The 18819-nt window shown below is 39.6% G+C and overlaps 1 protein-coding gene across 2 annotated transcripts in view; it reads right to left on the bottom strand.

Moving 5' to 3' along the window:
• Positions 1-18819, bottom strand: part of pomgnt1 (protein O-linked mannose N-acetylglucosaminyltransferase 1 (beta 1,2-)) — a 49511-nt gene that overhangs the window by 3853 nt on the left and 26839 nt on the right. Inside the window, exons 11-19 of one of the 2 annotated variants that reach the window (XM_020530294.2) lie at positions 16881-16964; positions 14640-14681; positions 11480-11538; positions 11091-11163; positions 6503-6631; positions 2731-2856; positions 2270-2334; positions 1980-2024; positions 1469-1604 (exon numbers count right to left, since the gene is read on the bottom strand). In XM_020530294.2, coding sequence (XP_020385883.2) covers positions 1469-1604; positions 1980-2024; positions 2270-2334; positions 2731-2856; positions 6503-6631; positions 11091-11163; positions 11480-11538; positions 14640-14681; positions 16881-16964 — 759 coding nt within the window. The remainder of the gene's footprint in view (positions 1-1468; positions 1605-1979; positions 2025-2269; positions 2335-2730; positions 2857-6502; positions 6632-11090; positions 11164-11479; positions 11539-14639; positions 14682-16880; positions 16965-18819) is intronic. The other variant, XR_007263043.1, reaches the window with a different exon arrangement.

The following is an 18819-nucleotide window of genomic DNA, read 5'->3' as shown; positions in this document are numbered from 1 at the left end:
TTCATGAAGGGTCTAGGCCCAAAACGTCAGCCTTTCTGCTCCTATGATGCTGCTTGGCCTGCTGTGTTCATCCAGCCCTGCACCTTGTTGTCTCAGAAATATGATGGCCCACTTCTGTCCTCTCTCACCCAAAAGTTTTAAAAAAGTCTTAATTTCAAATGAGATACTTCCATTCATTGCCAAAATTTAAAAGCCAGACTTAAGGTTACTTTTAATGAAAATTACAAGGTGCAGTGACAAAGATTGTCTTAGAGTACAATGGGACCTTGATCACATGGGTCAATGGGCCAAGGAGTGGTAAGTGGAGCTTATTGTAGATAAATGTGAGGTGATGCATTTTGGTAAGGCACATCAGGGCAGAACTTATGCACTTAATAGTAGGGCCCTGGGGAGTGTTGCTGAACAAAGACCTAGGGGTGCAGGCACGCAGTTCCTAGAAAGTGGAGTTGCAAGTAAACAAGGTGTTAAGGAAGGCATTTGGCACACTTGCCTTCATTGGTCGTAACACTGAGTATAGGAGTTGGGATGTCATGTCATGGCTATACAGGACATTGGAATACTGTGTACAATTCTGGTAGCCCTTCTATAGGAAGGTGTGAAACTTGACAGGATGCAGATAAGATATACAAGGACGTTACTGGGACTGGAGGGATGAGCTGTAGGGAGAGGCTGAATAGACTGGGGCTTTTTTCCCTGCAGTGTCGGAGGCTGAGGGGTCACCTGATATGATTTTATAAAACAGAGCAGCATGGATAGGGTGAAGAGCCAAGGTCTTTCCTAGGGTGGGGGAGTCCAAAGAGGACATGGCTTCGAGGTGAGACAGGAAAGATTTAAAAAGAACTGCAGAGCATCCTGCATGTCTGGAATAAGCTGCCAGAAGAAGTGGTGGAGGCAAGTACAATTATAACATTTAAAAGGCATCTGGAAGGGTTTAAAAGGGATATGGGACGAATGTTGGCAAATGGGACTGGGTCTGGTTGGGATGTCTGGTCAGCACGAATGAATGAGTTGGACCCAAGGGTCTGTTTCCATGCTGCACGGCTCTAAATCAAGCATGAGCACTGAACCATTGCAATATTATCCCATAATTCAATGGCATTTACAATTGGTGACTTAATATAGCCTTGACTAACATTCCTATGAGTTTGGTATCTGGTAAGTGTAAATTGAAGGTATTTTAGCATTGTTCCTAAAACAACAGATAAACCGGTATTCCTTCAACTGTAAAGCAGAAGAATCTGCCAAGAATTTGGGGGAGCTTGCTCAATTTCTTGCAATGATATTGTGGGCTTTTACTGACAAGTGTCTATACACAACTTCTAAAATTTGGAATATTAATATCACTTAACCTTCTCCTTCATCTACTTTACAAAACCACTCTGCTACTCATGCCGGAAACTACCCTGATGAGGATTGTCTGGCCTAGGGTCACCTACTTTTTTTGTTAAAATTATAATTCCATGCTTACCTTGGCTAATTGTGTCCATGTTGTAAAATCAGCCTCCTGTTCCATTTTAATGTACATTATATAGACTTTTCCTTCAGTGTCTGGAATAAAACTATCTTCACAGGGGTTTTTGCTATGGTCTAGAACCTTGGCTTCACTGTGGGAGTAATAACTAATTAGTAGCAGTAATTTGAATGGTCTACAGAAATAGAAGAAACATTGGTGCAAGGGTAAATCATTTTCAGTTGCCTTTTCCAGGGCACATTGACCAACACCAGCTTCTGGAGTTAGAAATCTTTCAGGCAAGACCTATTAAATTTTATGTCAGCTTAGTAATATTGTTATACTAATGACAATAATGTTCACTTTTCTAGCACATATTCTAAAATGTTTGAAAATGCACAAAAAAAATTTCACTACTAAAACAGTAGAAGACTAGAATATGCGCTCTTATTGCCTACAAAAACAGCTTAAAACATGAACAAAAACAAAAAGAAAGATAGCTTTGCATTAAGGGAAAACACAATCTTACCTTATCAGTTTGTAAATTTCAATTTCATAGGCATCCTTTTTCAGACTGTAGAAGGTGTTAAAAATTGAGTTCATTAGCACATGTAACAAAATTTAAAAATGTTTACAATCTGAAAGATTACAAAAATCGACATAAAAGCTTCATGTACTTCAAATCTAGAAAGTTTAGAAAGAAAGTTAAACTCAAAAGTTCATTAGCAAGATCCATTAAGGCATGCAGAGATGTATCCAGCATACATGAAAAAGAAACAAGCAAAGAAACGGGGAGATGGATGAAAGTTTCACACATACCTGTCCACGTTTTTGAGTTGCACATTCGGAACAGTGTTGAATTTGTGCTTCTTAAAGTAGGCTTCCTTAAACAAGAAGTTAGAATATATTTAAAAATCATTGTGTTCTGCTTATTATGTCATTCAGAACTGCATAAATTTTGTTTCATATATATTTGGAATGTATCTAACAGAGCTACTGGTTCAAAAGTACAATGAATAGTTAATTATTCACATAATAAGTCCCTTAAAGTTACAGAAGTTTATTTTAAAAACTCTAATCTATGAATGAAGTAATTATTGATTTTAAATTCCATACCGTTAACAGCATTTATATGTGCAAAACCAACTCAGCAGAAAAAGCAAAGCTTTTATCAGCAGATATATCATTAGCAAAATAATTGGTCTGATTTTTCCTCAAGTGTCCAGTCAGAGCATGTTTACATTAACGCAATCAGAAACTAAAACTTATCTTTTACTCACATGGAAATAGCCATTCATATTGAGTCCAACAATGCCAAAATGATAAGATCTCGAAACATCAGGGATGATACACTCCCGACCTTTTCTTTGCTCAGGCATTCTCACCCACATGTCCCAGTCCCAGAGCTGTAAAGAAGTCATTAATTAATTAAAATCTGTCTTAATCTCAGTAGTAATGGTTTTATTTGCTCCTTTTTGTCATGATATGGCTAGGCCAATCAATGAAGAATCTCCAAGATATTGATGGCGGGAGACTGATGGCAGAGTAATGGAAGATTTGGTGATTTTTATTTTACATAGAAGCATTGAAAACAGGAACAGGAGTAGGTTATTCGCCACTTCAAGCCAGCTCCTCCATTCAATCTGATAATGGTTGATCATCCCACTGTTCTCACTTCTACCCCATGCCTTTTGATCCCTTTAGCCCCAAGAACAATACATATATATTCTATGGTAGAGAATTCCACAGACTCACCACTCTCTGGGTAAAAAAGAAAATTCTCATCTAAGTCCTAAAATGGCTTACTCAGTATCCTGACACTGACTCCTTGTTCTGGACTCCCATCATTGGGAACATCCTTCCTTTGTTTACCCTGTCTAGTCCCATTAGAATTTCATAGGTTTCATTTTTCTAAACTCCAATGAGACTAGTCCTAACTGATCCAGTTTCTCTTCATTTGTCAGTCCTGCCATCCCAGAAATCAATCAGTCTGCACTCCGTCTATAGTCAGAACATCCATAGTTTTCTAGCAACTATCAGCTCTCAGGGTCATTGGACTCCAAATGTTAACCCATTTTCTCCCCACAGATGCTGCCAAACTTGCTGAGTTTCTCCAGCAATTTCTGTTTTTGTTTCATGAGTAAAATCCAAGTATGAAATCTAGGAGGAAGTTAAAGGTGGAGAGTAGTGAGGTCATGGCACGGTTGGAACACAAGATTATTAATGAGGTATGGGGAACTGAGATACCAGGACTAAGTGTGACATAAGATATGAGCAGCAGAATTTCAACAGTAGAAGACACCAAGTGTGCTGGCTGGGGGTTACAGAAAAGAAAATGCAATGAGAAAAAGTTCATGGAGCTTGGGGGTTGTGGGGGCGGGGGTGTACAAAATGTTCTTCATTGATTTTCTCCAATTGCACTTTCTTTATCAAAGATGTTGTCTATTCTGGGTTGTATGTTTCTGTTGTGAATAAAAACTTCTTTTTTTGAAAAAAGGGTCCACTTGAGATTTGAGGGTTTTTAGATTTTTTTTAGTATGCCGTTTTGGTTTTCAGGGGCTTCTTTTTCAATCTGACCAACTCCTTTATTAGGTGATGAAGTTATGCAGCAATAATACCTTCTGTATTTGCGCTGGTATATGGGGTATCTGGATTCACGAAGATGTAGATTGCATTCCAGAATGCTGCCATTTACCTCATTATTAAGTTGTTGTGACTCAAAGCAAGATGCAGCTTGACGAACCTTTTGAATTACTGAAAGTAAATCCCTTCAAGGTATGAGATGTAAATGTTGCTACACTACAAGGAGAACTTCAGACTGCCTTTGAAATATTCTTTGTCCTCCTCAGGAATGCTGACCATTTCAGACGTAAAACAGTACCTGGCGAGGGAGATGCTTTTCAACTGTCCAGCCATTATGTCCAAGTGCATCAAAATTGATTCTGCAAGAGTTTTGTCTGAATGCTTGCAGATCTGGCTTTAAGTATTTGTTCAACAATCTCCATTTGAATCCGGAAAATGTGGTGGAAGCACAGCTGAAGGAATTACTCTTAAGTGTTGCTAATACATTGTCCGGTCCCATTGGAGTACAGGTGTATGGTGGTGACAACTGCTCTGTACAACAGAACTTTCATTACCTTACAGAGGCCTTTGTTATCAAACACTTTCTGTCACAGGTTGTATGATTGACACAGCTAATCCAGTGTTGGAATTCCTTATCAACGGTGGCGTTTTGAGAGAGATGGTTGTCAAACTATAGGAAGTGTTAAACATATTTTAGAGTAGCTCCTTCAACACTTATGGAGGTGGAATATTTGGCTGATTAGCTGTGGGTAAATGCGAGTTCTGTTTTGTCATCATTCAAGGATAAGTCAAATTTTGCACTGGAAATATGAACAAATATAATTGCTACACACCTCTGAGATAAGGTTCTGGCTTATATGACAATATAACCCTTGGAGTCAACCACACACAAATCAACTGTGCTCAACAGGTTCTTTCGTTTCATAAAGTATAGGGAGACTTAACTGTACCATCCCTTACACCCAGATCGCACGGCAGCAGGTCAAGGTCAGTGCTGTCAGAGTCGTGAAGAAAACAATGGCGCACAATTTCTAGGCCAGCAGATCATACCAGTGGCACGTATCACTTCAAACTTTTCACAGTTCACCATTAATCACTGCTTCATACAGGTAACAAAATCCTGCACAGAATGCGAGTGGGGGGACTACAGCATCCTCTTCCATACCAGTAAGAAGTAGAAATGCTTTATATGGCTTTGCCAGACCAGGGGGATGCCATCAATTGCTCACATCAGGCTCTGTGGGTTACATGCATTAACAAAATCCTAAATTGGAGTTATGGTTTATACAGCTAATGTGTGAGGAGATTCCCATCTGTCATCCTTGATGGATAGAAGAACCAGAGGCTGGCTGCTGTGTGACAAGGATTACAAGCTGTATACCTGGCTCATTGATTCCCCTCCACCCACTGACAAAGGTGTAAACAGCACATCTACAATGCAAGCCACAGAGATTACAGTAACTGTCACGGAATAAAGAGCCAACTTTCTGTAGTATTCGTTCCACTGCCTGGACCACTTAGAGTCAAGTCCTTTAGTTTTCACCACAAAGTGCCTCCAAGTTCTGGGTGATCTATTATGGCCACCACAACCATTTCACAAGAGCAGTTCATCGGAAAGATGAAGACTGTAATGTGATTCTGTGCCAGATTTCAGGTCTAAGCAGTCTTCTTCCCCTCAAACAGCCTTTAGCTTCAATGGCATTAACTTCACTCTCTAGATCACAAGATGGATATAGTTAATTAATTCTAATTATTCTGTTCAGATGTGTTATGAGACAGGTCTGGGCAGGTGGATCTTGAATCTGGACTGTCTGGCTCAGAGATAGGGACATTACCACTGTGCCATTAGCACATATATAAACTAGGTACAAACAACAATCCATAAACAGTATGAACAAGCTGATTATGTTTTTAAGTCATTATGGTTTCTCATCAACTATGAGTAATTAACTGTGAGGTAACTGTTTCAAAAGGAACACATTTATTTAACAGAAATGTCAATTAATGATCTGAGCCAGATAAAACTCCAGTGTGCAGATTACTTCTGACTGAAAATCCATTTAATGTCTATTCTGAGGAACAGCCTAAATCAATAAGAAATAAAAACAAAGGAAGACTTTCTCTCTGCTGTGCTGTGTTCTACATTCTTTCTTGTGTTTGTGTCTCATTCCAACTAGACAACAGGACTTGACTTTGTCCCTTAATTTTGGCCAGTTACACTGTCCGACAAATGGCTGAAAGGAAACCTGTTAACTTGAAGACAGATATTCTGCAGCGAAAACTTTTCTTCATTTTTTTCCTCACCATAAACCTGTAACAAGAAGAATGAAGACAGAACTCTTCCAGTGTTCGTCACTGCTGCTGGCCAGATTATCACTCAGGAATGCAAAATCTGAAATACAACTATTGATAGAGAACATGCATAGTTTAAAGACTTCCAAAATGTTAAATTGTACTTTATCACTCTACCTTCTCTGGTGTTGGCCATTTTGGCTCCAGCTCATCTTTATAAAGGCTCTTCTTTAAAACCCAGCCAAGGCCTGGCATGCTCTCCACTCGATAGAGCAAACTAATATCTTCAGCTGTGTGCTCGTAACCCTAAGGAGAAACAAAAATCATACAATACAATTACTTCTCATTCTCAGCCATGGAGAGATGAGAGCTGTAAATAGTAAACTATATTTCTCTCAGACAATATGATATATTTTTCACCTGCACAGCAGCAAACAAAAAATTAGTATACAATAAGGGAATGCATTCCTGTGTGTATCAATAAGGATCAAAACTTAGGTTTCAGCAATCTTTTTTTATTTCGTTTCCCAAAACCTCTAAAATATCATCTTAAAACTTAGTTTGAAGCGATGTCTTCATCAGAAGGATGGACACAGACCAAATATGGCATCAAGGATCATTAGCACAATTACAGCCCACGTAAAATTGGGGGAAAACTGGAATTTGTAGTTACATCTAACAGGAAAAAAAGGATGGATGTGGGATATTAGAGGCCAATTATTTCAATCCTAGACATCTCTGCGCGAGTTCTTCAAGGAAGATATTTTCTAATCAACCTGCTGAGAGATTTTATTGCACACCCCTTCAGCAAGTGGGCTGAACCCAGGTTTCCTGGCTCACAGGTAAGTACACTACTATGGCACCACAAGCACCCCTCAGTTCCCCAGGATAATGTCTTAGACCTAACCATCTTCAGCTGCTTCATCAGGGACCTTCCCTCCACCAGAAGATCCGATGTTGGGATGTTTGCTGATGATTGATCATAGATCATAGAAACCCTACAGTGTGGAAACAGGCCCTTCAGCCCAACAAGTCCACACTGACCCACAGAGCATCCCACCCCCAGTGTCATCCACCTATAGCCCACCTAATCTACACATCCCTGAACACTACCAGCGATTAAGCAGGCCAATCCACCTAAGCTGCACATCCTTGGACTGTGGGAGGAAACCAGAGCACCTGGAGGAAACCCACACAGACACGGGGAGAGTGTACAAACTCCACACAGACAGCTGCCCAAGGGTGGAATCGAACCCAGGTTCCTGGCGCTGAGGGGCAGCGGTGCTAACGACTGAGCCACTTTGCCGCGGTACTGAACACGAGTACATTCACAATTCTGTAGATACTAAAGCAGTCCACATCCAAATGCAACATCTTGGCATAGACTGATAAATGACAAGGAACATTTTTGTCACATACAGCAGGCAATGATCATCGCCAATTATCATCATGATTCTCAGAGAACGTAATCATCCTTGACATCTAATGGCGTTGCCATCACGGAATCCCCCACTATCAACATTCTGGGGATTACCGCTGACCAGAAATCAAACTGAATCAGGCCTGTAAACACTGTGGCAGCAAATGCAGATCAAGAATCAGAATTCTGTAACATATAATTCGTCTCCTGACAGCCTCTGGACTATCTACAAGACACTATACAGAGGTGCAATGGAGTGTGCTCCAATTGGTTAGCTGAGTACAGCTGCAAGAATACTGAAGCAGCTTGAATCTGTCATGGACAAAGTAGTCTATTTGATTGGTATGCAATCCACTGTCTTCCATATTCACTCCCTCCACTGACTCATAGTGGCAGCAGCACGTGTCAGCCACAAGATTCTGTGAAGTAACTCGAAGGTCCTTAGACACCACCTTCCTAATCCACAGCCACTACCATCTAGAAGGACAAGGGCAGCAGATACAAAGGAACATCAGTTTAGGGGGTTGGTTAGCTCAGATGGCTGGATGGCTAGTTTGTGATAAAGACTGACACCAACAATGCAGGTTCAATTCCTGCAGTGACCAAGGTTATCATGAAGGATTCTCCTTCTCAACTTCTACACCCACTTGACGCATGGTTACCTTCATGTTAAACCACTACCAGTCGTGTCTCACTAATGACAGAGCAGCCCTATGGTCTGATAAGACTATGGTGACTTAACCTTTACTACCTGCAAGCTCCCCTCCAAGTCATCCATTATCGTGACTTGGAAATACATTGCTGTTCTTTCACTGCCACTGAGTCAAAGTCCTGGAAATCCTATCCTATCAACATTCAGCCCAGGAACTGAAGCAATTCAATAAGGCAGATCACCACCACCTTCTCATGCACAACTAAGGATAAGTAATAAATGCTGACCCACATCCCACAAAAGAATTTCTTTTAAAAAAAAAGTTGCTGTCATGACTTGGTACTTGTTAATAGTGAAACATTTTCCAATCTGTCATTGATTATCTTCACCTCCTTCTTCAAGGAACCAAGTGGAAGAAACAAAGAACTCAAATACACTGGCAAGTTAGTTATTTTGAGCAGGCCAGTTTGTTGAAAAGTGTAACTGGTCAAGTAACATATGAAAGACCTTACAAGAGTTATAGGTTTTTAACTAAAATTTCAATTAAACTTCTGTTTTCAGAACATTCAGCTGGCCTACTTCAATAAAAAGCAACTGTTTGTTAAAATACTAGAACAGCATTCTAAATCAGGAAAGTACCGAATCACAAACTGAACGGAATGGAGTTGCATGATCTTGATCCTCCACATGCTGAGTTCTAACCTAAGCCAAAAGAACACCAACTAGAAGTTTCCACTATCTTGTGACTAATTCATTACAGAACTGTTGTGAATCAGGGTGGAAACAGGAACTTTAACAGAACAAACTGAACATTTATCAAAAACAAGCAACTGACGTATTCAAATATGCTGCCAAAAGAATCCATTCAGAGAATAAATCAAAGGATTGATCAGATCTGGATTTCAAAAGGGGTTATAAAAGGGTGGAAGGAGGAAGAGATCTTTGCAGGGAATGGGAGGGTGGCATTCCAACATGTGGGCCAGACATCTAAAGGTATAGCTCGAACGGCATGTCAAGTGGGAGAGGAAGGGAGAATGCCTACAAAAAAAATGTACCAGAAACAAAGCAAATGATTTTTTGCAGAGACAGAGAAAAAGGAAATAATCGCCCTGGACAAGGTTACAAAGATAGGAAGGGGCAAGCAAGTAAAGGGATAATGATCAGGGGCTCAGACATACCAACGCAGGGAGGAAGCAAGTAACGTTCTGTGGGTGGAAGTAGGTAGCCTTAATAATGGAAAGGATATAGGGACAGAAGCTAAACCTAAGGTCAAAAAGAAAACTAAGCATGAGAACATTCTGGTTACATCTAATATTGTTCAGGAAGAGGAGTTGAGGAGACAGTAAGAGGATAATTCATGATGGATATCAAAGACAAAAGTTTTGCTTTCCCAAAATCTAGCTAATGGATGTCATGATTCATGCAAGAACAAAATCTGCTTTCTCTCTATGGATGCTGCCAGAGCTGTTGAGTTTCTCCAGCAATTTTTGTTTGTTTCAGATTTCCAGTTCTTTGTTTTACAAATGTCTGGAGGTTTTGCTAAAACTATACAAGGTGCTAGCCAGACCACAGCTGGAATACGGTGAACAGTTTGGGCTTCTTATCTAAGGAAAGATGTACTGGCATTAGAAGCAATACAGAGAAGGCTCACTAGGCTGATACCAGATATGGAGGAACAGTTTTATCAGAGGAGGTGGAGTAGGGTGGCCTGTTCTCACTGGAGTTTAGAAAAATGAGAAGCGAGAAACAGACAAGATTCCTAGTGGACTTGACAGGATTGATGCGGAATAGTTTTTTTCCCTGATGGAGAGTGGGTTTTAGGGGTTAAGTCATTCAGTAATATTCCAAGACTGAGACAGACAGATTTTCAAACAGTAAGGGAAATCAAGAGCTTTGGGGAAAAGGCAGGAATGTGGAGTGGATGATTACCAGATCAACCGTGAACTCACTGAGTAATGGAGCAAACTTGAAGAGCTGAATGGCTTACTTCTATGCCTTACGGTCAGTTAGTAATGAAGAATTAAAAAGCCCACATTGTTGGTCTTCAATTTCTTTCACAAATGAAGGATGGTTAGTTTTATCTTCTAGGTATTTTGTGTAATTTATACTCTTCTTCCCTTCTGGCACCTCACTTAAAAGCCTATTCTTCAATGGAACTTACCAAAAATCCACAAACTAGTTAACTGAGTCTAGCCTTGTCCTCACACAGCATATGCACCATTTGACTTTTCATTGGATAGTGATGAGGGAGATCATTCTTGCACTCCAACAGTGGCCAACCTTTAAAAGTACTTCACTTGTTGTAAAGCACTTTGAGATACCCAGCAGTAGTGATAACAGTTATCCAAATACAAGCCTTTGTTCCTTTTTTTAAAAAACGCCCGGAGTTTCAAAGTGCAGAATCCAACTGCATTCAAAAGGGGCCCATTTTGGTTTGTATGGCTAAATTCCAGAATAGATATGAACCACTTTGTATCAGCAAGCATATTTGGGAATTTTTAAATGAAAACTTTCATACCAGATAAAACAAAACCAGACTTTTCACTTTTAAAAAAACAATTGCAGTTAGCTCTAAAAATTTATGTCAAGTACAATATTTCAGCTATATATGTACAGCAAAAGTCCCTCAACACTCCCTAAAATCTACAGGTATTCAATTCAATTTGTCCAAATATAATTGAGCAATGCCCTACCTGATCATTCCAAGCAGATATGCAATATAGACTTTCATCTTCTTCAAGTAAATGGATTGTTTGGCTGAGAAAACTAGCAAAAGAATAAAAACACATTCGATAAGTAAATAATCAGCTATCAATAGAGGCAAGAATTTGCAGCAAATGTACAAAATCATATACAATTTTGTATAACAATTTTTGTTGCACAAACATTGGCTGGTATTATGATCAGTTAAACTCTGGGCTGTTGAAGAATGAGAATTTGGACAAGAAAAAGTTCAATAAAACCCCACTGATCTACTATATTGGAGTGTATAATTAAGTAACTATAATTAAGGCAATGACTTTCAACACTCAAAGACCTTTCTTTAGCTGAAATAAGGAAGAAATTGGCACTTTGTACTTACCTGAAAAAGTCCACTGAAATATCCAGGTCTTCCTCCAGTACCACAGCAAACTTTGCATCCTAGGCAGGAATCATCCCAAAATAAAGATTTTAATTTATGGAATGAAAAACTGATTATAAAAATACAAAGTGTAATAAGATGGAATGTTAAAGTTTATTTTATAATCGTTCATTAAAAAAGGTCAAATCTCATTCAGCATCCAGTAGGAAAAAGGATAACCTATTTCACCATTAAGGGATGGATGCAGGCCAAGACATTGGAAGCATACCTACAGATAATTTATGTACATTTGTGGAGGACAGGCTTGATTTACCCAAGTTCAGAAATTGAAAGGATGATGATGCAAATGATTTGGATGTGAATTATAGGAGGCATGGTTAATAAGTTTGCAGATGACATGACACCAAAATTGGTGGTATAAAGGACAGTGAAGGAGGTTATTTAAGAGTACAATAGGATCTTGATCATCTAGGCCAATAGGCCAAGGAGTGGCAGATGGTCTCATTCAGCAGAGCGGTCACAGATCCAAGCAGTTTGCATATGCTGCCTCCCAGAGAGAAGTCAGAAAAGATGGAATGCTTTAGATGAATGAGAGGTATTGGATTTTGGTAAGACAAACTAGGGCAGGACTTATACATTTAACAGTAGGGCCCTGAGGAGTGTTATGAAACAGACAGACCTAGGGGTGCAGGTGGGTAGTTCCTTGAAAGTGATTTCGCAGGTGGACAGGTGAAGAGGGTGTTTGGCACACTTGCCTTTTATCAGTCAGAGTATTGAGCATATGAGTTGGAATGTCATGTTACGGCTATACAAGGTCACTGAGAATATTGCATACAATTTTGGTCGCCCTGCTATAGGAAGGATGTTAACAAACTGGAAAGGGTGCAGAAAAATTTACAAGGATATTGCCGGGACTGGAGGCTTTGAGTTATAAGGAGAGGCTGGATAGGCTAGGGTCTTTCTCCCTGGAATGTCCGAGGCTCAGGAGTGATCTTATAGAGGCTTATAAAATCATGAGGGGTATAGATAAAGTGAATAGCCAAGGTCTTTCTACCGCACCCCCCATAAAAATTGGAGGAGCCCAGAACCAGAGGGCGTAGGTTTAACGGGAGAGGGGAAAGATTTAAAATGGACCTAAGGGGCAACGTTTTCACACATGGATGTGCATGTATGGAACAAGCTGCCAGAGTAAGTGGTGGAGATGGATCCAATTAAAACATTTAAAAAACATTTAGATGAATACATGAATACGAAGGGTTTACAGGGATATGGACCAAACGCAGACAACTAGAACTAGTTCAGTTTAGGACACCTCGTCAGCACAGATGAGTTGGACCGCAGGGTCTGTTTCTGTGTTGTATGACTGTGTGGTAAAATTTTTACTAGGCATTGTAGGACACAACACAATGAAGAGCAGATAATGCAGAACAGGCAAATAGACAAAGGTTTAAAATTCATTGGATAAGTGTAAGGTGATAGGTTTAAGGGGAAAAACAGGAAGTGGAGCATGCAATCAACCGAAAAATAAATGTTTTGACTGAGTAGAAATACCCAATGGCTCAAAAATATGCTTCACTCGACTACCCAATTCTGGTTATGCCACAGAGTGTAGCGTAGAAATTGAAAGGCATATGTGCACAGAGTACACAGCACAGAAGAACAACTGTAATGGAGGGATTTGAGATAGTTGCATTATTTCCATTGGGGCACAGAAGGCCAAGAAGGTTTGAAAATTAAAGGTGTGATTATCCCCTTCCTGGAAAGTGGTAAGAACAGCATTAATTGGATCAGTTGGCCCTAGAGAGATACTCACCCTCTTCTCACAAGCTCAGCAATTAAATCTAGAGTCACCAATTAGGCCCTTAAGTGGTAAATCAACAGCCCTTAAAGAGTCTAAACTGCCACTAACCTGACTACCCATTTTCTTGGGAGTTTCTTGCTTCAATTATAAAGGGGTTTGGTGAGACCATAAACTCACACATTCAGCAGACAGTTTTGGTCTCGCTATTTTAAGGACACAAATGCACTGTTGGTGCTTCAGATGAAGTTTACAAGGTTGATACCTGGAAACGAGTGAGCTGTCTCCTGAGGACAGGTCGGATGGGCTGGATTTGTTTCCACTGGAGTGTAGAAGAATGAGGGGTGACTTGAATGAAATTTAGTGTACAAGATCCTGAATGGACTTGACAAGCCAAACATGGAAACAGTATTTCCCTTTGTAAGTGAGTCCTGAACTTTAGGGACATGGTTTTAAAATTAGGGGCTTCAAGACAGAGATGACAAGAAAACGGTCAAGTGACTTTGAAACTCTCTGCCTCAGAAGGTGATGGAGCTGGGGACATTTAATGTGTTGAAGAATGATGTAGACGAATTTTGTTAGGCAAGGGTATCAAAGATTACTAAGAGTGATGGGAATGTGGAACTTGAAAACAAACAGATAAGCACAGATCTTATTGAATGGCAGAGCAACTTCAAAGGGCTGAAAGGTCTAGTTCTGCTTCTATTTCATATGTTCCTGACTAGGAGGCTGCCTGCCTGCTGGTCTGGGGTCACTACATTTACCCCCGACACCCCAATCCACTGAGAGCCAAAAGAAAATTACCTTCCGTCTCGCCACTGGATCCCCTGACACATGGGCCTCCAGCTACAAATCTCCAGGAGCCTAAAGCTGTCGACAACTCTTTGGTAAGGCATGGCTTCATTGTAAAGTCTTGTGATTTGTGAAGAAACTCATTGTCAGCTCTTAAGTAGCTGCCTGCAGCGTGATCCAGCAAGCTCCCTCACTGTGGGGAGAGGAATCAGCCTCTGAAGCTACCCATCCCACCACGTAGTACACACAGCATCAAATCTCAGCCGAGCTGTTTTAATTGATTTTTTAAAAATCCCGGAATTCAATGATGAGAGATCATCAATTTAAAGCAGGGAGGTGATGGAGCATAGAATCCTTGAAACAGAAGTGGTGAAGAGTCTGCGTAAATATGGTGGGCATTTCTATGGTTTTGTCAAATATTAAAAACCAACAGTTTTAGTTTGAAAAGATGAAAACAGATTCCTCACATACAAATGCAATGTTAAACAGCACTCCTGAAATATTAATAGAAGGGAAATACATTTTTCACTTTTCAAAAAACAACTCAAACTAAGTATTTCCACTGCTTACCGGGTGCAAATTGAATGTGGCAGTCAAACTGGCTTTGTAGTGCTACATATATACAAGAAAAAATAACAATTCAAGTAAATGTAAATGTGATACAAATTCAATATATAGTTATTACTTGTAATGTTTCAAATCACTGGAGCTTTAAGTAATGCAGGTGGTGGTTGAGCAATCTTGATTGGACAGAAGTAATATCAAAGAAAACCAAGAACAAAATATTTTTGAATAATAAGCTTCCTGCTCAGAGGAGTGTTAATTGCCCCATCGGCTGGCAGCACAGTAGCCCCAGCACCAGAAACAGCAGTGCCCTGGACTACAACCAGTCTACTGAGCCAATGTACCCAATTCTACAGGACCAGGCTCTCGTGGCAAGTACTGAAGGGGAGGGGGATTCATGATGTTAAAGTCATGCAGAGACAGAGGAACTCCAGATCACGACAAGAGGCCAGTGATGGAGGCATCCCCTCTTAATTTCCTGCTCAAGCAGAGTATCCCCGAATGGGCAGCCCCAACCCACTCTGTCCCTGAACACACAACGTTAGCTGAACAACCAGAGCCAGCATGGCAATATAAAATAATGCAAAAAAAATTCAGGCAGAGATTTTGGGGGAGATAGAGTGTAAAGGCTTAATGCCAAATTTGTAAATTGTCTATATTGTGATATAATATTCATTTCAATTTTAGGTTCATGATATGTTAGTTGTGTGTGGAATTGAAATCAATAGTTTAAAGTCTTTCTGTAGCCATAGTGATTTCTTAATAGTAGTTTGAGACACATGCTTTGACAGCACTAGCAGGTTTTTGTTCACATTAGGATATTTTACATCTAGCAAATTAAACCATTATGCTTTAAGATCTGTTAGAAATTTGTAGGCTTTGATTTTGTTTTAAGAAGGAAGAGACTTTTTTAATTTTTCATTTTGTTTTGGGCAATTCTGCGAATTCCTTGGATGTTGATGGTCAGTACATATATACGTAGTAGTGCTCCTGAGAAGGGAATAATATAGAGAAACTAGATTATTTCAGAGTAAGAAGTTAAAGATGGCCCCAAACCAGAAGTGTTGGGATAAAGCCCTGAAGAGGTTACTTTAAGCCAAGTATATTTAAGCTTTGATGCACGACAGCTCCAGGAAGAAGCTCTCACCATTTCTAGTCAAGAAATTAAAGTAGCAATTACTTTAAGACAATCATGGCACGAGGAAAGTTTTTTTTACCTCTGGCCTGAGTAGTGTGTAAAGGGGCTGAGGAGTATTGTGGCAGGATTTTTTTGGGGGGAATTTGTAAAAGATTGTTTTGGAACAGGTAGGATTAAATTTTTTCAGTGTATTTAAAAGTCTTCAAATTTGTGTTCCAAGTAAAAAGCTTGGTTTATTCTATTTGATGTTTGTTACTTTTGGTTAATAAACTTCTGTTTTATTGTTAAAACAAAATCTGCAACATGGCATGCTTGCATTTCAGTGACAAGATCACCTTGTTAAAACCAAAACATGTCAAACGGGGCCAGAACAGGCAGGTTCTGTAGACCTGATCCACCAACCTCCATTAAAATCGCAGAAGGTTCAGGTTGGGTTAAAGGGTGGCAGGAAACCCACTTGTGGAATTTTATGGCCCATTGCCTACAAACATGCTGGTAGGGAATCATAAAATTCTGTCTTGTGTCAGTCTCAGGATATCAAGTAGGACAAGTAGGACAGAGATGAGGATATTTGTTTTCACTCAAAGGGTGGGAACCTATAGAATTCTCTACCACACAGAAGGCCAAGTCACCAAATATATTCAAGAAAGAGTTAGATAAATTGTTAGATATTAAGGGCATAAAAGGGTATGGGGAGAAAGTGGGAATCTGGTAACGAGATAGAGGATCAGCCACGATTCAACTGAATGGCAGAGCAGATTCAAAGGCCTGAATAGCCTACTCCTGCTTGGATGCTATGTCATTCAGAATTCAGTCTTTTTTTATTTTAAAACCCCACAGTGGCCACTTCATCCATGGAAATGTTCCCATTCCAAATACAATTTAAATCCTCCTTTAAAACTTTTGTTCAAACTCATCAAATGGGGCTTAGTTACTGATATATACCAACTGTTATATTTGTAACTTCTAGATAAGTCTTTTGACCTTTAAAACTATCAATCAGGCAACAGTATTACTGAGAAAAGGAACTCTAGCCACACTTTTGCTCACACAAGATAATATGGTAAAACCCAGAAGGCAGCCAGATTATAGAAACCTGAAATTCCTACCTGAGACACTCGGGCATTCTTAATACTAATGGGAGTGTGTTGAATGCCTTTAAGGCCAAAGAGCTCCACCACGTCCATTGGCTCCTGATCAAGGAAAGTATTCAGTAAAACCATGCTTCAGATTTGAATATATACAAAAAAAAAGCAATTTATTTTAGAAAACCTTTTTCTTTAAAACTTAAATATGGTCCTAAGAATTGTAGAATAATAGAAGAGTTAGAGAACAGACAGCCATTTGGCCCAACTTGTTTGTACCACTGTCCAAATGTATCATTCCCCTGCATTCTCCCCATAATCCTGCACTCTCTTGCTTTTCTGATAACAATCCAACTTCCTCTTGAATGCCTTACTTGAGCCTGGTTTCATCACAGTGAGGTACTACATTCCAGATTCTAACTGCTGGCAACTCCAATCTCACACTCTCATCCTTCAAAAGAAATTCCTCGATCGTTTCACCACCACGTATATTTTCTCCAATCCTCATATTTCTGTGCTCTTCCACCTCTGGCTGTTGGCATTTCCCACTCCTTGACTTTTTTTGTGGATTTGCCTCACAGCGCACTCTCTCCTGCATTCTGTTTAGCCTCAACGTGATCAGGTTTCTTGCTGTTCTTGCAATGCTTTCTACGATTCCTTTAGGGTCTAAGATAGAAGAATTTAAGAGTGTTTTTTGTTTCCCCTTACATGTCTTCTTGTATTTTTTTTCCTTTAGTTTATTTGTCTCATCCAGAGATTACATGCCTGTGGTGACATTGGGTGCGCAGTACCTCAGTATAAGGCCATCATAATTATAGCAGGCTTGACAATAGCTAGTGTCTTCTGTCCCTTTGTACACTCAAATAGCCCAGCTTTCCAGAAACAATCTGATCTTTCTCTTTCCTTCCCATTAGCTGCTGGCCAGGCATCAACATCCCAGCACTTACTAGAGTGCAGGAATGCAAGTAAGATTGTTTATTGGTGCATTCGTCATTCTCTGTTAAACACCAAAAGGAGGTACAGAAACATGAATAATAATTGTGGAGGCACTGTAAGCTACACATTGAGGAGATAGCTTAGAGGAGATGCAATGCCTGATTGCCAAAGAGGAACAAACAAACATGGCTACTGCTGAAGCTGTTGCTGCTGCTGCAGCTTGCAGCTACTCCTGCCAGGAAACCTGCTGTTGTGGCTAGCTTATGCTATCCTCACGTATCCACAATAGTTCATTTTCAATCATTCTATAATATATGGTATCCAAATACTTTCCTGTTTCTAAAGCATACAAGAGTGTGGATAGAACATAGCATGCTTTAAGTTCTTTCTCTTGTTAAAAGTTTAACTTAAGTTTTCTTGTGAACATCCCTCATCACCACAAAATTACTTCTGTCCATCTCTGTCCTGCTTCTAACTTCTGCAAACTGCCATCTTGTTATCATTTGTGCTAAACAGCAATAGCTACATAGCAATTTTGTTTTCCCCCCCAGTGTGACACCATCCACTTCAATCTTCTCTGGTTTCTTCTCATGTATTATTTCTAACTACTATCGTCTTTGTCTTTTTTGTGTTCACATTCAATCCATATTCAAATATTTGCAGATTTTACTATGATTTACAATATTTTATCAGGCCGATTCTGATTCTCAAGTACTGCTGTAATGTCAATGTACTAGAAGTTTGTTTTAGTATATTCAATATATTACTATATTCTTGTCTCCAAATTTTACCGTTGGCTTATTTATCCTTCCAAAAAGGATTCAAATCATATTGTATCATTGATATGACAAACTACATGATGATTTTATTTGGTTAATTGTACTAATAGCTATTGCCTAAAAAGGTCACTTGCAGTCACTGCGAGAGTTAATTTAGTCTGGTGATAACAGTTTTTTCATTTTTAAAATAGAATTTGATTTTTGTACAGGAGCTGTTAATAATTTTTAAAAATCTAGAAACTTCTCAC

Source organism: Rhincodon typus, chromosome 10 (assembly GCF_021869965.1).
Source record: "Rhincodon typus isolate 14 chromosome 10, sRhiTyp1.1, whole genome shotgun sequence".
NCBI classification, from domain to species: domain Eukaryota; kingdom Metazoa; phylum Chordata; class Chondrichthyes; order Orectolobiformes; family Rhincodontidae; genus Rhincodon; species Rhincodon typus.
This window is presented reverse-complemented; position numbering and strand designations above follow the sequence as displayed.